Source organism: Rhynchophorus ferrugineus, unplaced genomic scaffold, assembly GCF_030347505.1.
Source record: "Rhynchophorus ferrugineus isolate W39M unplaced genomic scaffold, kcgeb_rfMv2 rfM6, whole genome shotgun sequence".
Classification (NCBI taxonomy): domain Eukaryota; kingdom Metazoa; phylum Arthropoda; class Insecta; order Coleoptera; family Curculionidae; genus Rhynchophorus; species Rhynchophorus ferrugineus.
In genome coordinates this window covers 3,828,766-3,845,807 of record NW_027472585.1, presented here as the reverse complement: position 1 = coordinate 3,845,807, position 17,042 = coordinate 3,828,766, and the positions used below count along the sequence as shown (strand labels likewise).

At 31.3% G+C, this 17,042-nt stretch overlaps 5 protein-coding genes across 7 annotated transcripts in view; 2 read left to right on the top strand and 3 right to left on the bottom strand.

Moving 5' to 3' along the window:
• Nucleotides 1-546: 546 nt before the first annotated feature.
• Nucleotides 547-2,243, bottom strand: Fib (rRNA 2'-O-methyltransferase fibrillarin). Of its 2 annotated transcripts, none has more exons than XM_076408382.1 (5): nucleotides 2,106-2,243; nucleotides 1,846-1,989; nucleotides 1,652-1,785; nucleotides 1,414-1,536; nucleotides 547-1,348 (listed from the first exon to the last, which is right to left on the bottom strand). In XM_076408382.1, the coding sequence occupies exons 1-5, from the start codon at nucleotides 2,107-2,109 to the stop codon at nucleotides 767-769; spliced, it is 987 nt and encodes a 328-aa protein (XP_076264497.1). In that variant the 5' UTR covers nucleotides 2,110-2,243; the 3' UTR covers nucleotides 547-766. The 2 variants fall into 2 exon arrangements, with proteins under 2 accessions (XP_076264497.1, XP_076264496.1); XM_076408381.1 differs by having other exon boundaries at nucleotides 2,097-2,236.
• Nucleotides 2,244-2,657: 414 nt separating this feature from the next.
• Nucleotides 2,658-3,432, top strand: LOC143198825 (ribonuclease H2 subunit C). Its single transcript, XM_076408335.1, has 3 exons — nucleotides 2,658-2,846; nucleotides 2,902-3,134; nucleotides 3,192-3,432. The coding sequence occupies exons 1-3, from the start codon at nucleotides 2,699-2,701 to the stop codon at nucleotides 3,216-3,218; spliced, it is 408 nt and encodes a 135-aa protein (XP_076264450.1). The 5' UTR covers nucleotides 2,658-2,698; the 3' UTR covers nucleotides 3,219-3,432.
• A 118-nt stretch (nucleotides 3,433-3,550) lies between these two features.
• LOC143198805 (transmembrane channel-like protein 7) lies at nucleotides 3,551-7,764 on the bottom strand. Of its 2 annotated transcripts, none has more exons than XM_076408305.1 (5): nucleotides 7,369-7,764; nucleotides 7,125-7,314; nucleotides 6,906-7,065; nucleotides 6,755-6,848; nucleotides 3,551-6,632 (listed from the first exon to the last, which is right to left on the bottom strand). In XM_076408305.1, exons 2-5 carry the CDS (start codon nucleotides 7,288-7,290, stop codon nucleotides 4,746-4,748), a joined length of 2,307 nt encoding a protein of 768 aa, XP_076264420.1. In that variant the 5' UTR covers nucleotides 7,291-7,314; nucleotides 7,369-7,764; the 3' UTR covers nucleotides 3,551-4,745. The 2 variants fall into 2 exon arrangements, with proteins under 2 accessions (XP_076264420.1, XP_076264422.1); XM_076408307.1 differs by having other exon boundaries at nucleotides 6,906-7,062; nucleotides 7,369-7,524.
• A 206-nt stretch (nucleotides 7,765-7,970) lies between these two features.
• Nucleotides 7,971-10,347, top strand: Srp54k (Signal recognition particle 54k). The gene is made up of 9 exons (XM_076408312.1): nucleotides 7,971-8,152; nucleotides 8,246-8,422; nucleotides 8,473-8,702; nucleotides 8,783-8,933; nucleotides 8,992-9,140; nucleotides 9,283-9,544; nucleotides 9,601-9,665; nucleotides 9,727-9,854; nucleotides 9,993-10,347. Exons 1-9 carry the CDS (start codon nucleotides 8,075-8,077, stop codon nucleotides 10,268-10,270), a joined length of 1,518 nt encoding a protein of 505 aa, XP_076264427.1. The 5' UTR covers nucleotides 7,971-8,074; the 3' UTR covers nucleotides 10,271-10,347.
• A 155-nt stretch (nucleotides 10,348-10,502) lies between these two features.
• Nucleotides 10,503-17,042, bottom strand: part of LOC143198800 (protein DOP1 homolog) — a 37,336-nt gene continuing 30,796 nt past the window's right edge. Inside the window, exons 9-21 of the mRNA XM_076408293.1 lie at nucleotides 16,354-17,012; nucleotides 15,198-16,299; nucleotides 14,853-15,138; nucleotides 14,439-14,802; nucleotides 14,206-14,369; nucleotides 13,966-14,144; nucleotides 13,720-13,912; nucleotides 13,488-13,661; nucleotides 13,097-13,430; nucleotides 12,892-13,044; nucleotides 12,636-12,825; nucleotides 11,488-11,655; nucleotides 10,503-11,295 (exon numbers count right to left, since the gene is read on the bottom strand). Coding sequence (XP_076264408.1) covers nucleotides 10,923-11,295; nucleotides 11,488-11,655; nucleotides 12,636-12,825; nucleotides 12,892-13,044; nucleotides 13,097-13,430; nucleotides 13,488-13,661; nucleotides 13,720-13,912; nucleotides 13,966-14,144; nucleotides 14,206-14,369; nucleotides 14,439-14,802; nucleotides 14,853-15,138; nucleotides 15,198-16,299; nucleotides 16,354-17,012 — 4,339 coding nt within the window. The 3' untranslated portion in view covers nucleotides 10,503-10,922. The remainder of the gene's footprint in view (nucleotides 11,296-11,487; nucleotides 11,656-12,635; nucleotides 12,826-12,891; nucleotides 13,045-13,096; nucleotides 13,431-13,487; nucleotides 13,662-13,719; nucleotides 13,913-13,965; nucleotides 14,145-14,205; nucleotides 14,370-14,438; nucleotides 14,803-14,852; nucleotides 15,139-15,197; nucleotides 16,300-16,353; nucleotides 17,013-17,042) is intronic.

The following is a 17,042-nucleotide window of genomic DNA, read 5'->3' as shown; positions in this document are numbered from 1 at the left end:
TTGTTTTGACTCTTCTGGAATATCATTATCACAAAAATTATCGGGTTTAAATATTTAAAGTAATTGATGCTAGTAACTCATTATAATCTGTATCTAGCTCCAAATAAATCGCTCGTCCTGCACCTTTATTTTGAGAAATACCTACACTACTATGAAATATACAGGTAGTATACATCATACCTCTGTAGAACAAGTACTAGTGTTTTACGACCTACAAACGAAAATACATATTTCCCAAATATTGGTGTATATTTTTTATTCAAACCATTCATGTAAGTGTTTGCAGCGCGTTTAGAATGTGACTGGCCTGATATAAAATTTATGTATGTAGTCGTAATCACCAGGCAAGCGCGTGTTAAGGAGGCATATTTGTACTTATTTATTTCACGAATATAAAGTTTCTATATTCCTTGTCTAAATAATTTTTAATTTTATAATTGTATAGTTTGCTATATTTTGACTGATCTGTGTGACTATAAAAACTATATATACTGAAGTAATTAAAATATTCCCAAACAGGTAAAACCGGAAACAATAAAAGACTAATTAATATTAACTATTTATAAAAAATATGTATCATATACTGTATTGTACATATTAAATCATTCGACACTTCATACACTTATGAAACGAATTTTATTAAAAATATAAAAATCATGTACCATATTGAAAACAAAAAGTCAATTTGCAACTAAAAATGCTTTTGTCTGTACAAAACCTTGAACTCTATAAAACCTTAGAACTTATATCAAGAGAATTTTAGAAATCAATTTTTCACTGGCGGTTTATAAACACCTACCACTACCGCGTGATCCCTTTCATAAGGTTCTAATGTAATTTGCTCTTGGGGTTTTAATTTGTCAGCCTGTAATTTTTTAACTTCCGAAGCAAAGACTGCTTCAGGTTGGGCTGTGGAATCTATACAACTAGCTTTAATTGAAATAACAAAATGCCCACCGTTCCTAAGGAAATATTGTGAGTTAAGGGATACTATTCTAGCTTGATCCGGTTGTGCTACATCCGCGAATACTGTGTCGACCATTCCGACTAACATTCGATACTTATGAGGATGCCTAGCATCTTCGATAATAGGTATTATATTTGTCCTTTTCTTGGCGACGTTTATTAGATCCCTTCCAGATCTGTGGGAGAATTCAACCGCATATACAAGACCTTCAGGGCCTACAATATCAGAAACGTGTGATACGGTTGTTCCCGATGCTGCTCCTAAATATAAAACTCTGCTGCCTGGGGCCATATGAATAGCATCAACGCCTCCTAAAATGGCGGCGGCTAGTTTGCTTCTGAAGGGATTCCATACCCGATATTCTATCTTATTTCCATCATTCTGAAAATGCAGGATATTACAGTGAGATAGTTAATATTTCAATAATATTTTAGTTACAAACATACTTCAACTGATATCCTTTTTTCACCATATACTTCAGATCCAGGAACTAAATTTAAAGTAACTAAAGCATCTTCTTTGCCTCTAGCAATGAAAACTCCTTCATGTCTATGTGGCTCAATGACAACCTATGAAAAAGTAATAATTAGTTCAATAATAACATATGTAAAAATGCTACAAAAGATCATAAAAGAAATAACAGGTCTAACACAGTAGTTGGTTGATACACAGCATGTTACTTACTGTTTTGCCTCCCTTAAATCCGCCACCACCACCACGTCCACCGCGTCCTCCTCCACCTCGGCCCCCACCGCCGCCACGACCACCTCCTCCCCTGCCAAAACCACCACCGCCACGTCCACCTCCGCGTCCTCGTCCTATAAAATATCAAAATCAGCATCGATACTACAACAATTTTAAGTAATGAAATAAAATACCTCCTCCTCCTCCTCCACGTCTGTCACCAAAACCTCCACGTCCACCGCCAAATCCTCCTCGGCCACCTCTGCCGCCACCTCCTTCTCCAAAACTTTTACGGCCGAAGCCGCCACCACCTCCTCCACGATTGCCTGGAGAGAATCCTGAAAAAAAAACAATAAGAAAAAATGTAGGACTAAAAGAACAATATTTAGGAAACTTATGAATTATAAATGAAAAACGTATTCACGGATGTTAAAGGCAAATTTACCTGGCTTACCCATAATTTCAAAAAGCTAACGAATATTTATCCACAAACTGAAACGAAACTCACTACCACGTGCGGTATTTTCGAATTCTAAAAAGCATGGGCCAGTTAAACAACTCTAAAACTTAACCTAACTATCGACTCTTAAATATGCAGAATTTTGTTTTTTAATGGCGACATCTATACAGCATATCCTATCATATATAATTAATATATGTATAAATATTAATATATCATTCCGAGTATATTGCTCTTATACAATTATTACAGCCAGTAATATCTATTTTAATAATATGCGGTTATATGAATTACAAAATTAAATGAAATAACAAAAGATATTTAAATAGTGAGAAATATGAATGTCATATTTTTTAATCCTTCAAAAATGTATAATTGAAAACATCTTTAAATTGTAAATACATGTTTAAGTCTAATTAATTTTTTCAATATTTTATATTTAAAAGGAACTAGTTAATTCACATTGATTTCCAATTAATTGTAATTGTGAAAAATTTGGTTAATTGCACATTCCTACAATACAAAACGGTTATATAGGATGTGGACTGAGTTGCATACCACCAGTGAATTTTTAAATTTCATTGAAAATGGCCATTCATATTTATAGCGGGAAAAATAATATAGAGAGCAAAATAAATGATAGTATTGTACAAAGTATACCATTTAGAATTCACGCCGATTGTGATGCTCCAGTTTCACAATTTTTCCAACCGTATGTAAAACTAGAGGAAAACCGTAAGTTAATTAACCTATTCGTTGTATTGTTTTGGTTAAACATGTTTTTTGTCAGTTTTAAAAGGTTCTTTTAGAGGATACCCCTTAAAAGGAAAAAAACTTGATATTCCTGGTGGATATGTTGGTGTAGTTCTACATGAAAGCATTCGGCCAAATAATGAAAAAGATGAAAGAAAATTTTATGTTATTAATAAGTTTAATGAAGTAGTGTATTGGAATTGGGATAAAACTCCTAGCAAGAATGATAGCTTCATTCAAGCGCTTGATTGGATAGATATTGCTGAAGCGGTAAGGTGATATTTGATGATTTCTTTACATATTCTATTTTTTTTTTATTATTTTTAGTTACACAGTCCAATTACTGAAGAATAATAAATATATGAGACTTAACTAGTGCCTTAAATTATAACTTATTATATATAGAAAAATTTTATTATAAGTCTACATATGTGTGATAGTGTCAGTATAGGAACACCCTCATAATTTCATATTGAATTGTTTTTAAAATTAATGTTGAATGAAAAACTATAACCATCTAATACTATGTATACCTTGATTTGAATATGAAATAAAGGAATTACGCAAGGACTGTAACTACCTTCTCCCTTTCCCAATATTTTAAAGATTTATGGTTTTATTATTCAAATATAGTAGTTAGAGTTGAATTAAAATATATTGAAATTCATAACTTAATAAAACAACGCTTAGAAAACTAAATTATATTAAATAAATTATAAATACATTTTTAAAAACTGACTCATCTTTGGCTTTATCTAATTGTATGACTAGATATAAGAATTGAAAGATTTAAATTTAAAATCAATATATCTCAAATAAGTATAATCCAGCTACATCATAAGAAATATATATTATTAAATTAAAGAAATACAGTTGAGTCTAGATAATGGAGAAGGGTGCTATAAGTTGAAGAATACATGATCTACCTGTTAATACTGTAGTTAATCATCTTGATAAGCGGCAGTAGCGTATCAAGGAGGAGCTCTAAGAGGCTCAAGGCCTTTCTCAACCAACAACCTCCTGAATCTGCTACTGTAAAGCGGGATGGCCTTTACTAAGTTAGTAGTAATAATAAAAGAGAAAATATAGAAAACTTCGAGAAATATTTACAGTTAGGCAGGTTAATAAAGTTCAAACTATTTTAATTCATTAAACCTTATATACAATAAATATATAAAATTGCAAAACATTAAGAAGGGTCATTATCTTTATAAAATCTGGATGGAATTAAAATTTAGATGCTTTTCTACTATCATAAAAAGAGCAACAAAAGTGCGAAGGTTGAGCTAAAGAAAATGGAATGCGTATTGACAGATTAAATACCTCATTTAATGACACTTTAAAGGCAGAAAAGGAATACTAAAATATCACATTTATATAGACGTTTAAATGTAAATGCATCACATCTATTGATTACAATGAAATTTACCCTTGATAGGAAATAAAATTGGCATCCGGAGGACAATACTGGGTAATCTGAATATACGACTGTTAAATATATATAATGCTCGCTTATAGTTTAATGAATATTTTTAAAATGATAATTTTCTAACATACTGACAAATAATATGAATCAATCATTTATTTTAACGACAAATAAACTTGTAATATATGGAATATTTATCGGCAAATCAACACAATGTCAAGTACTATAATATTTTTTATGTATTTATATATAGATAGAAATTTTCTCATCAAATGCTAAAATATATATGGAAATTCAATGTCACTCATTATAATTTAATAAAGCTCAATTACACTCAAAACACAGCAAGTCATTTTGGGTTAATATTTTCATTTAAAAATATATATAAATGAAACAAAACATAAAACTAACTTCTCAGAATTAGATATGTTTCTCTTTTCAAGATGTGTTTTTATTTAGCTATGCATGTTTGGATTTACATCACCATCAGTCATGCGATTTGCTATGCGAGCTCGTTTATCATTTTCCTGTTTGATGAACATATATAATCGGTCAATCAAGAATTTCTTGTCGTGGCCCTCCAAAACCAATTGATTTTTAAGAACAGTTACCATATGTCTGTTGGCCGAATTGACAGCGGTATAATAATATAACAGAAGAACTAATACAATAAATAATGGTATAATAAAAGTAGGAGTTGTTAAAAAGCTGGCCAGAGCTTTTAAGAAACCCGGTGCGGTCTGAAACGTATCGTCTACCAGACTCCAGATAGATGGTAGATTTCTAAAAGGACCGCATGACTCGCTTGGTTCTAACTCGGCTAGTGTGAAAGCTACAGGCGCTAACGCTACAACGTAGGATATCAATAATACTAACATAAACATCGAATTTGACCTAGATGGCCTATAAACCACACCGGTCGGTTTGCAGTTGACTAAACACGCAAACTTTTTTATATAAAAAAGCAGAAAAAATATTATAGTAGCTATTACTGAAATTAGTGGCGCAAAAAATATTCCAACCCAACATAGCGTTTGGGAATATACAACGTCCAACACGTGTTTTGGTAAATCAAAGGTTTGTTCCCCGATGAGTTTGATAAACTTATTATTTATATGCCTAGCTAAAAGTGATCTTAGAAAATTTACAACAAATGTCATCACAAAATGTGTTACAAAGTCTGTTATTATCAGTTTATAAATTTGTTGGCCCACAAATGACTCCCAACACCCACAGTTATCCGCATCCTTAATTTTTCTGTACATTGACCAATAAAAAACAATAAGGGAAGCTAGCCTCAAAAATACTGTTCTTGTTAATATTAGCTTAATCTCCAAAATTGGCCCATAATTCTCATAACTTATTAGAAATTGAAAAATAACTGGTATAATCATATTTAAAGCTACGATACACAGCGACGGAAGAAATTCATATAAAAATGTTTGCATTTTCAATTCAATATTATCGTTAGACGACGGCAATGTCTTTAGTCGATCGGTAGAAGTAGTGAAGACAAAGTAAATAGCACCGCCACAAAGAATCAATATCGCTATTACTATTGAATTAACTATAAATCTGACAAGCATAATTTTATACCTTTCTTGTCTTGTCCTACTTTGTCTGTCTTCCACTAACTTTTCAGTTTGCAAAAGAATCTTGATTTCATTAAAAATTGCTTGATGTTTGATCCGCGCACTTTTTTCATTGTGTATACAAAAATCCCAACCTCCAAATATGAGATTGGAATACTGATAAAACTGCCCTTCCCCTTCCACTACCCTTTCTCTAAATCCTTTCGCAGATGTGTGCAATATGATAAAAAGAGATACTAAGAAATATGTAAGAGTTATGAATATGTAAGCTAATGGCATATTGTAATACAAAAGTGAATCATTCACCAAATATGAAAATGTCTGATTTGAATAATACCCATAAAACAAGGGTGTTCTTTCTAATTTCCCTGTGCCTTGTACAATATCTAAGAATGATAATGATTCATCTGCAATGCAAAAATATTGGAAATCACATTTTTGTCCTTCAACTGTTCCATTATTTGTGCAATTCATTATATTATCCAATGGATAAGCTAATAAAAATGTTGGTAGAATGATAAACAAACTGACCAATAGTAAAATAAATAAATTAAGAAAAAACAACCATTTCAAAAATTTAAAAAATGAAACAACCCCAATGCCGAGGTGACCTTCAATATTTTTAAGTTCGCCTCTCCAAAGCTCTATCTTATGATATATTTCCAGAAGTCTAATCCTAAATTGTTGCCACGCTTTTCTTCTTTTCCAATTAAACTGTTCCAAGCCTTGTAATCTCAAGTGTTGCTCACTCTAAAAATAATACTTATTTAATTACAACAATTAAACAATTAACTTTTGATAAGATAACATTAACTAAAAGAGATCACGAAAAATAAATAAAAACATAATTATCAGCACAAAAAATTCCATACCATAATTTTGGCCTTTTCTTCTCTCTTTTTTGACATAGGAATTGGCCATGCCTTTATCCCCATAATATCTTCCCAAGCAGTTTGTTCATTTGACCTATTTTAAAACAAATGACTTTCAGTTAATAAGACACATTCTAATAAATAAATATACCTCATTTCTGAAAGGTCAGGAAGCATTGCCACCTCTACTTCTCCAGCTGCAGAAGCTCTCCTAAGAACAGTTGAGTCTCTACGAGATCTATTAGTATGACGTCTCACAGTACTTTTATAAGACTTTGAATCATTGGTTCTTAAACGTATAGTGGTAGCTACTAAAAAAATTACACTTGATTATAAAATATATTTGTTATTTTAAGTTAACTGTGCACACCTGCTCTATTTTGTTTACTTGGTAGCAGGGTAGCCAATCTTTTAGGATCATTCCAAATACCTTCAAAGTCTGAGTCACCTGGATAACTTTCCTGATAAAACTCGGAACCTGCTTCTTCCCATCCCTGCGATCTAATGCCCTTTTTCTTCTTTTCGCCACCAGACATATTTTTATTATAATTGAACAAGCTCTATAATAAAATATGTTACACGTATAGAAAAATTAAATAGTTATAAAGTTATACCTTATCAATTTACATAGCTCTAAATTTAGATTACCACTGATAAACTTTTAATTAGTCATTTTTCTTTTGTAATTATTTAATCTTTAATATTGTTCGTTTATTTAATCACAGACGTTCATTCCATCGACATATAGGCAACCCTACAGACCAATGATTTATTTACAATTTGAACTACCACCTACATAAAATGACAATTGTTGAGTTTCTAATTTGACTACAGAATATTTTGAAACGCAATAGAAAACATTTAAATACGTGCTTTTTAAATTATAACATGAATACAAGACTAAGACTGAAATTAGCCAATAAAACACAATGGCCTAATTAAGATAGAGTTAATTATAAAATATACATTTCTTTGACATATAACTAATGTCTACATCATCAATAAATAAATGAGATGTTATGCTTGTTTGCCAGACCGCTCTTTAGAATAGTTTTGAGATAATTTATTTATATTTTAAAGGACATATTTTTCAATTTTTGTTAAATGAAACTGTTAGATGATTTAAAATTATTATTTAATAAATTATTTATTAAAATATTACCAACCACTTTAACAAATATTTAGGTATATGTGGCAATAATGAAAAGTTTACGAATAATTTTGACGTTTCTTATAACCTACTTGTGTCTGTTTTTTGGAAAATGAAATAAACAGTTGTCTAGTTTTTGACAAATTATTTAATATAAAAATCAAGTCAAAATGGTGTTAGCTGATTTAGGACGTAAAATTACGTCCGCACTTCAAGGTTTAAGTAAAGCCACAATTATAAATGAAGAAGTAAGTTGTACCAGATGGTTTTTAGGTTAAATATGGGTTTTTATTAACAATATTTTTATTATATACGTTTAATGCATGATGTGAATTCTTTAGGTTCTCAATGGAATGCTTAAAGAAATATGTACAGCCCTTCTTGAAGCTGACGTTAATATCAAAATGGTTAAAAAATTACGTGAAAATGTTAGAGCTGTAATAGATTTTGATGAAATGGCAGGAGGCCTAAATAAAAGGCGTATGATTCAAAGTGCCGTTTTTAAAGAGCTTGTTAAGGTGAGCTAGTTAAGATTATTTAACACCTATTAAATTTATTTTTCTTTAAGCTTGTCGATCCTGGAGTTAAACCTTATCAACCAATTAAGGGAAGACCAAATGTAATAATGTTTGTTGGATTACAAGGGTCTGGCAAAACTACGACATGTACCAAATTAGCATATCATTATCAAAAGAAAAACTGGAAATCATGTTTAGTTTGTGCTGATACTTTTCGTGCTGGTGCATATGATCAAGTGAAACAGAATTGTACTAAAGCCAGAATTCCATTTTATGGAAGGTAATATAAGGCAACTCATTAAGAATGTTTTTCCTTGATTACTAGATCACCAATTTGATTTACATGAATTTTATTTTTAGTTATACAGAAGTTGATCCTGTAGTCATTGCACAAGATGGTGTAGATATGTTTAAAAAGGAAGGATTTGAAATTATTATTGTAGATACAAGTGGAAGGCATAAACAAGAAGATTCTTTATTTGAAGAAATGTTGTCAGTTTCAAATGCAGTTGTATGTATTTGATTTTTTAAGCATTATTTGTTAGAATATTAACTATAAGTATATTTAGAAACCTGACAATATTGTATTTGTTATGGATGCAACAATTGGTCAAGCATGTGAAGGACAAGCAAGGGCTTTTAATGAAAAAGTAGATGTTGGTTCAGTTATTATTACAAAATTAGATGGCCATGCGAAAGGAGGTGGAGCACTTAGTGCGTAAGTTTTTCAATAATTATTATATTATTAAATTATGATGCTAGAGATAAAGTTAATAAAATAGTAGGTTGAAAGTAAGCATCTAGATCAAAGTTATTATATCTTTCATTTTTGCAGTTTACTGATTTTAGTTTTCTTACAGAGTTGCTGCTACAAACAGTCCTATTATATTCATAGGTGTAGGAGAACATATAGATGATTTAGAACCATTTAAGACAAAACCCTTTATAAGTAAGTTACTTGGTATGGGAGATATAGAAGGATTGATAGACAAAGTGAATGAATTAAAACTTGAGGATAATGAGGAATTGCTAGAAAAAATAAAACATGGCCAATTTACATTAAGAGATATGTACGAACAGTTCCAGAATATAATGAAAATGGGTCCTTTTTCTCAAATAATGGTAAAGAATGTTAAAAAAAAGTGCTGGCTTTATTACATATCAAACGTAATTTTTAGGGAATGATACCCGGATTTAGTCAGGATTTCATGTCAAAAGGTAGTGAACAGGAGTCTATGGCTAGGTATATATTATTTATTTTAAATTTACATTGAATAAAAGATTTAAGTATAAATGATTGACAGGTTGAAAAAACTTATGACAATAATGGACAGTATGAATGATGGAGAACTAGATAGTAGAGATGGAGCTAAATTATTCTCTAAACAGCCAACCAGAGTAATTAGAGTAGCACAAGGATCAGGAGTTACAGGTATTCTTGAATTAATTCTAATTTTAATATAAAGGAAAGCAAGATCTATTTCCTAAGACAATTTTTTCAATCTTAACATTAACTCAATTTAATGCTTTGCCTTGGATATACTGATGATATTCTGTTTCTATCTACTAGAAAAAGAAGTCAAAGAACTGATTACACAGTACACAAAATTTGCTGCTGTTGTTAAAAAAATGGGTGGCATCAAAGGCTTGTTCAAAGGAGGTGATATGGCCAAAAATGTTAATCAGAACCAGATGGCCAAGTTAAATCAACAAATGGCGCGTATGATGGACCCACGTGTATTACATCAAATGGGTGGTATGTCAGGTCTACAAAATATGATTAGGCAATTACAATCGGGAGCCGCTGGTGGCCTTGGAAATTTAATGGGAGGATTTGGTGGAAAATAGCGTCAAATATAATTCAAAACAACATTATAACTCCATCTTTTTGTTTATAAGTTTGTTAATATATAATATTGAAATAAGTTTTATATTTATTGATGAACAGTTCATATAAAAGGGGATGATTAAAAGTGATGAATGATGAGAAACAATTAAAGCATTTAAGCAGAAACTGTTGCAGTAAGTTTTATTCAAAATTATATTACCATGTATTAATTTTAACTGATAACAACAATAAATTAGCAAAATGTATTTATTTAGTTGAAATAATACAACAAATTAATTAGGCAATAAAGCCCAAATTTTCAATAACATCACAATATAAAATCACAATCTGTATAAATGCTGTACTTAATTTCTTCGTGAAATTGCACCTACCCTATTGACAAATATATAACATTTAGAATTACCTACAATCTTCTAAAAATAAATATAAATATCTGACATATTTAAAATAATAAAACAACATTTTTTACACACAACAAAACCTTGATATTATATAATTCATAATAAATGCACCGCATCTAATACTGATTTCTTTGGGCAAAAATGAACTCAATCATGAAAAGCTGCCTTTTTAGTCTTCAGAAAATATGTACGGTGTATATGACATGGAAAGAGTTTACATTTATCGACATTGACTTGCGATACACAACCTTTACCTCGGGATCTTATCCAGGAAATCTGACTCGATAATTTTGTCGATTTTTTCCAAAATCATGTCAAGCTTTTTGTCAGATTGCCTATCGGTGAATATATTGTCGGTCGCTATGGTTCTGCTACATTCCGTTCGATGTCGATTTGAACACGAACTTAGGGTCTTAAAGAAGCTGTGCAGATCTTTTAATTGATTTATGCTATTCATCGTGAGTAAGAGTTCATTTCTTTTCATAGGCAATATATCTATTTGGGTATCCGCGAACTTTCTGTCCATGAGTTCCGCTATTCGAACCACGTGAGGTGTAAATGATACAGTGTTGGGCATGTTCGATTTACGAACAAGATCATCACCTACAAAAGCCCATCGGTACCTAAATAAAACATTAAATAAATATTGTCTCATTGACATCGATCTAAAGTTATAATATTGTTCAATTGATTGAAATATAATTTCAATAATATGTAAAAATGAAAGGTTTTCTTAAATCACTGTTCAGATAGAATTAATTTATTACAATATCCCTAATTCATTGAAAACTACCTATGAAAAAAAAGACACTTACATTTGGAATTGAGGTAAGGTTGTAGCAGGTAATAATAATGCCAAATCCAGTAGTTTAGCTGTTGAAAGCTGTAACTTCAACCAGTGCGGATGTCCGAGAGCATGTAATCCATTACTACTGTTGGTAGCCCAACTGGCATCCAATGTTGACATCAACTTAATATGGGAACTATATTTAATGTATTAAAATTATTAGTATATCTGTTCAATATAAATGTACACTAACTATATATAACTAGCATATATGTAAAGCAAAAAGTTTTTTATTTATTAATATGTTATTGTTAATCATAAGAAACATCTATTCATGCAATAAATGTATGTATGTACACCGATTCTAGTCCCACCAATTTATGTTTTTAATGATTTAATGACCAATTACTACTGTTTTGAATGGGGGCGTCAATTTTTCGCAATTCAAAGCCTACTGAAACGATTATTCAGAGTCAGATATTATACTTTTGTCTATGTGATTAAATACAATAAAGGTGCCAACTAATTTACTATTAACATTAGTATATTATGATATACAACATGAACCAAGAATAAACTGAACAGTAGAAAAAGGTTAAGGAAGAAAGGCGTTATGACCAAAATAGATAATATGTGACATGATATTTTAAATGTTGTTAGTATTAAGGAGTAAATAGCAGTAATAAAATTACATTATTTACCTGTTATTCATTCTGTAGATACCAGCAAACCCAGCATAAGCACAAAATAAATAAACATTGTTAATATATGATAATAAACAACGGACTAAGCTTTTCCCATTACTGTACAAAATTCGCAAATATACTAATGTGACATAACCAAGCGATTTTGTTCACCAATGGATAAAGAACAGTAACAATACAGATTATTTAATAATGATTAAACACCATGCTTAATTGACTAATGGAGTGGATATAAATTCGATAACAAACATCACAAAAATCATACATACATGCCATCACCTTTCAGCAAAAGACAACATTAGAGTAAGATTTTATGGAAATTAATTTTACAGTTAATCCACTTCATTAGGTACCATTGTATAAAAAAATGTTCCAAAAGTTAGCATTATAAGTAACTTTTTCATATCATCATCCAATAATCATAGTCTAATTTGATTCTATAACGATTTCGCACATATTATACATTACTTACCTAAATTCTTCTGTATCTGTTGTCAATTCTTGTTCAATTTGCAAAAATACCTGTAACATTTCACTAATTATTATAGGCCAGAGGCTTGTAACATGAAGGGGGCTCATTCTTATCAGTATAACTCTGAAGCAAAAAAACACTTGGGCCTGTATACCGGGAACGTTCAGTTTTAGATTTGTTGTTAATTGTTCTAAAGGACAAACATCGTGTATTAATAAAAACTTTAGTTATAGTTAGATTGGTAATTTCAAAATACCTTGGATGTCCGGCATGTATTTAGCATATTGATCGGTTTCACTGCAGAATATCACATACGCTAATCTTTTCAGTAATTGCGCTTTCTGTTCATATTCCTGTTCTTTCGATGTGAAAATACCTAATGTGCCACTTTGGGTCATAGAAACTCGGCCTACAATATAATATGTCTACAAACTTTCCAAAAAGAAATCAGGAATATTTACTCATTAAATCTCTAAACGTGGTGTTATCATGCGTCATTAAATTATCAACAATAATTCGCCAATATTTTAAACAAGAATGGTCCATTTGGAAGAGAGAATTGTCCAACAACAAATCAAACACCTCTTTTTTCCATGCTTTTCTGGTGTATTGATAACTGCTTAGGCTAGCGAGAAGTTTTGAACAAGCAGTGAAACTAGCCATGTTTTTTATGGTGTGTGTTTTCAAGTAAGGTACAATGTTATACATTAACGATGCCAAAATAGTATTTACTTTATCTTTCTCCGAAGAACCAAAACATATATCTAGAATTGGTGCAAGAATTTCTGCTAAGACCTAAAAATGGTGCAATTTAATAGTAAATACTGCTTGATTACAAAAAGGATGACTTACTAATTGGGCTTGTACACTATGACTAGAATTCAGTACAAAATCAGTTTGGCTTCCACTGACGATACTAGAATCAGGCGTCCCTTCTTCATCCTGCTCCCGTACAGCGAAATTCCGTCTTAACCAAGTTGTCTGCTCCAAACACGATCCACAAACTTGAGAAACGCAGTCAATAAGCTAAAAAAATTCGTTTGTTATAAGGTCTGGCCCATCATTATATGAATGTACTACTTACTTTAGCGGTAACATCTTGTAGATCCTTTTGATCTTTTTTCTCCTCTAATGGGCAACATTTAATCATCATTTCATGTAATATTGCCGCTAATAAGAATTGTGCTGGAGGGCTAAGTGAATTTACTTCCCTAATAAGTGAGAGTAACGAACTCCATGCTTCAGAAAGTTGAGTAGCAGAGGCGGTCCGCATATAACTGAAAATATATATATTGAAACCTTACTAACAAACTATGTGAATAATACTAACCAATAAAATAACTCTAATATAGATACATCTAAACAAATATCAAGACTGAGACCTTCACATGGAGGAGGGTTTTTTATCACAGCAGTTACAGTTTGTACTAAATTATCCAGGGGTATGACCCTTATGGCAAAAATTAAATATACCAAATTGTTTTGTCCAGTATTAGGTTCAGGCAACACCTACAAAAAACAAAGTATAAACAATATTGTTGTCCAAAACGTTTTGATTAGTTATCTTTACAGCTTTAAAACTTGAAAAGGGATTTCTTCTTTCGTACCATGCCACTGCTACGGCAGCTAAAAAACTGGCTCCGTGGTGCACAGCTATCGGACTAAGGAATTCTAACAGTTGCTGTTTTACAATTTTTGGATTTCCATATACACTATTATAATCATTTTCAATACCTGAAAAAACAACCATATAATAATTAATATCAGTACGAAGCAGTGTAGTCAAAGTTTTGTGCTTCTTACCTACTACAGTTTGCCATAGTCTGGCTACGCTTGAAATTATTCTGGGCATATGACTCAAGATAGTTTTGCGGGCGTGTTGATAATGATCGGAGTTTTGTTTAGTTGATGAATTTAGCTCAGAACTCAACGGTGAAAAAAATACGTGTACTAGATTGTTCAAAATCTCTGTAGGATTACTAATAACTGGGGTACTAGCAGATGCGGGTATGTTTTGATTAACGGTCTGCGATGGATCCAACAGACAATAGTGACAAAGTATCGTTAGAGACTCCAACTGCGTGACGGTATAATCTGATCCCAATTCAAAATCATCTAATTCGGATTTTTTGTAATTTCTGGCGAGCTCTTCAATGTTATTACAAATCTAGAAATTATTTGTCTTAATAAATGACAATTATTAGTCCAGATTTCTACCTGATGAATAACGCTGAGCGAAATCTGTTTTAGATTGTCTCCTAAATATGGGAGGCAGCACGTTACCATATTGAGCCATTTTTCATGCAAATGTCTCAAGTTTTGGTTTCGTAATGCGCTCAACACAGCTGATAAAAATATTTGTTGCTTAGGTATTAATACTGTAGGTGTATAATTTAACTGTTCTCCATTAATTTGATTTGTGGATAAATCAGGAGTTGATTGATTAGACGTCTTACTACTTGGGAATACAGAATGCTCCAAAACGATTAGTGAATGAATCAATCTTAAATATAATAATTTAAATGAAACCTAGTCAAATTCTCAATAATATAAATGTAGTACCTTAATAACTGGATCTGGAATGATTCGACATGATCAGCAGTTCGTTTCTCACTATCGCACAATTTGAAATTGTTAAATAACAATATTTCTTCGGCAAATGTAATATCTTCATCAAAATTTCTCACGGACATTAGAAGACAAGGTAACAGAATTTTCTGCATTTTACACTTTACCAGTAAATCAGCTATATAGCTCGAAAACCCTTTATTCGAATTTTCTTCCACCATCGTAATAAGATTTTCAATTATAACATTTAATATTTCGAAACTTTCCAGATGGATCTTTATATTGTTTTCGAGTTCCTCGGTAATCGGACTTGAATCGTCATAAATGGGAAAAAACGTCCTGACAAAATTTAAGCAAATACATATGATCACATCCAGAAACATATAGCCCCTATAAAAATTAATATTTTCTATGCTTAGTTCACCATTAAATCCATTTCCCAAATAGCTCTTCCTATGTCTGGCCAGTAGGTATAACATCTCATTGTTTTTTAAATCTTTAATACCACTAGTTGCAGAGCACTTGATAAATAATTTTGGATTACATAATATACAGTTCTTTAAAGTTTGTAATGCATAGATCACTTGGTTCGAGTCAAAGATTTCATAATAAAGACACAGGTGTGAATGAATTGGAAACAGGACAAAGTTTTTGGTGTTACAAGCATTAATTTTATTCTTTAAATCCAAATCAACAGGTCTAATAGGTGTATTGGTTGCAACATCATAGTTTGTCTTATGCTCTTTACAAACCTCGTCTAAGATTTGATTCAGTATACTAGAAACAATTGCGTGCTCTTCGTCTTTGCCTTTGAAAAATTCTTCGGCACTTCGACTGATTTCTAACTCGCAATGTAAGTTGGCTGAATCTGATATACAATAAGACCAACTTTGAACTAGTGAGTTCTCTATATCGTCTGCTTTAATATTACTTTTTTCATCAAAACTTCTAGACTTTGATAACTTAACCGCTTTAATGCCATCCGATATAGGTTCCATGCTTTCTAACAAGGCTTTCTTGCCATTGTCTACAAGGGCATTAATTATTTCCGATTGTTTATTAATCGTTAATGTATCATATCCGCTATCTCTATCTCCTAAAAATGAATATAATAAAAATTATGTTAATTTCGCATCGCAATTCGATTTACCGATTCCAGTCAAAGATTTATCAAATTTTTTTTCTATAGAATCATCAATACTGATAGTATTATCGTTGCTAGATAAACTATCCGAAGAATTATGCGTATCCAGTAGAGAATAAGATCCTTCTAATCCATTCGGATAAATTTCTTTTGAACTTAACGGGTTGATAATAACATTACCCTTCGAATGTTTGTCCAGGTTAGGCGACACATTGTAACCTTTAAAATCTTTATTTTTTGCTGTAACAAAATTATTGGTTTCTTCAACTAGACTGGTGGTCATATTAACAGCGGATGCGTATTTCTTTCCTGACTTCGAAAAAGTGAACCACTTCTTCTTAGGTGATTTAGGTCTACTATTTTCAGCTAGATGGTACATGATGTTGCCGTTAATACTGCTCACAGCAAAAACTTTCTTCGATTGAGATTCCTCTATCTTTTGATTATCCTGATTGGTATTATCGTCTTGCGTATCTCCAACTCTAATATTTATATGCCGTATAGAAACTCTAGCTGTGTTTGATGATAGGAGTTTAGTTAAAATTGGATTTAATATTCGAGGAATGTCTGTATGCAATAAACAATGGTTTAAAAACGATTCCGACAATAACTGTAATGCAGGTTTATCTGTATTCTGAAGAAGATCCAATATTTTTAATAATGATCTAAAAACAAACATTTGCTCATAGGGTTAG

Coding starts and splice junctions, on each gene's coding strand:
- LOC143198805 (XM_076408305.1), bottom strand. CDS start 7,290: ATGTCTGGTGGCGAAAAGAAGAAAAAGGGCATTAGATCGCAGGGATGG. Junction 7,066..7,124: donor AAGTAAACAAAATAGAGCAG/GTGTGCACAGTT, acceptor TAATTTTTTTAG/TAGCTACCACTATACGTTTA. Junction 6,849..6,905: donor CCTGACCTTTCAGAAATGAG/GTATATTTATTT, acceptor GTTTTAAAATAG/GTCAAATGAACAAACTGCTT.
- Srp54k (XM_076408312.1), top strand. CDS start 8,075: ATGGTGTTAGCTGATTTAGGACGTAAAATTACGTCCGCACTTCAAGGT. Junction 8,934..8,991: donor TGTCAGTTTCAAATGCAGTT/GTATGTATTTGA, acceptor AAGTATATTTAG/AAACCTGACAATATTGTATT. Junction 9,545..9,600: donor GTCCTTTTTCTCAAATAATG/GTAAAGAATGTT, acceptor CGTAATTTTTAG/GGAATGATACCCGGATTTAG.
- Fib (XM_076408381.1), bottom strand. Junction 1,786..1,845: donor ACGTGGAGGAGGAGGAGGAG/GTATTTTATTTC, acceptor GATATTTTATAG/GACGAGGACGCGGAGGTGGA. Junction 1,537..1,651: donor GATTTAAGGGAGGCAAAACA/GTAAGTAACATG, acceptor ACTTTTTCATAG/GTTGTCATTGAGCCACATAG.
- LOC143198825 (XM_076408335.1), top strand. CDS start 2,699: ATGGCCATTCATATTTATAGCGGGAAAAATAATATAGAGAGCAAAATA. Junction 2,847..2,901: donor TGTAAAACTAGAGGAAAACC/GTAAGTTAATTA, acceptor GTTTTTTGTCAG/TTTTAAAAGGTTCTTTTAGA. Junction 3,135..3,191: donor GGATAGATATTGCTGAAGCG/GTAAGGTGATAT, acceptor TATTATTTTTAG/TTACACAGTCCAATTACTGA.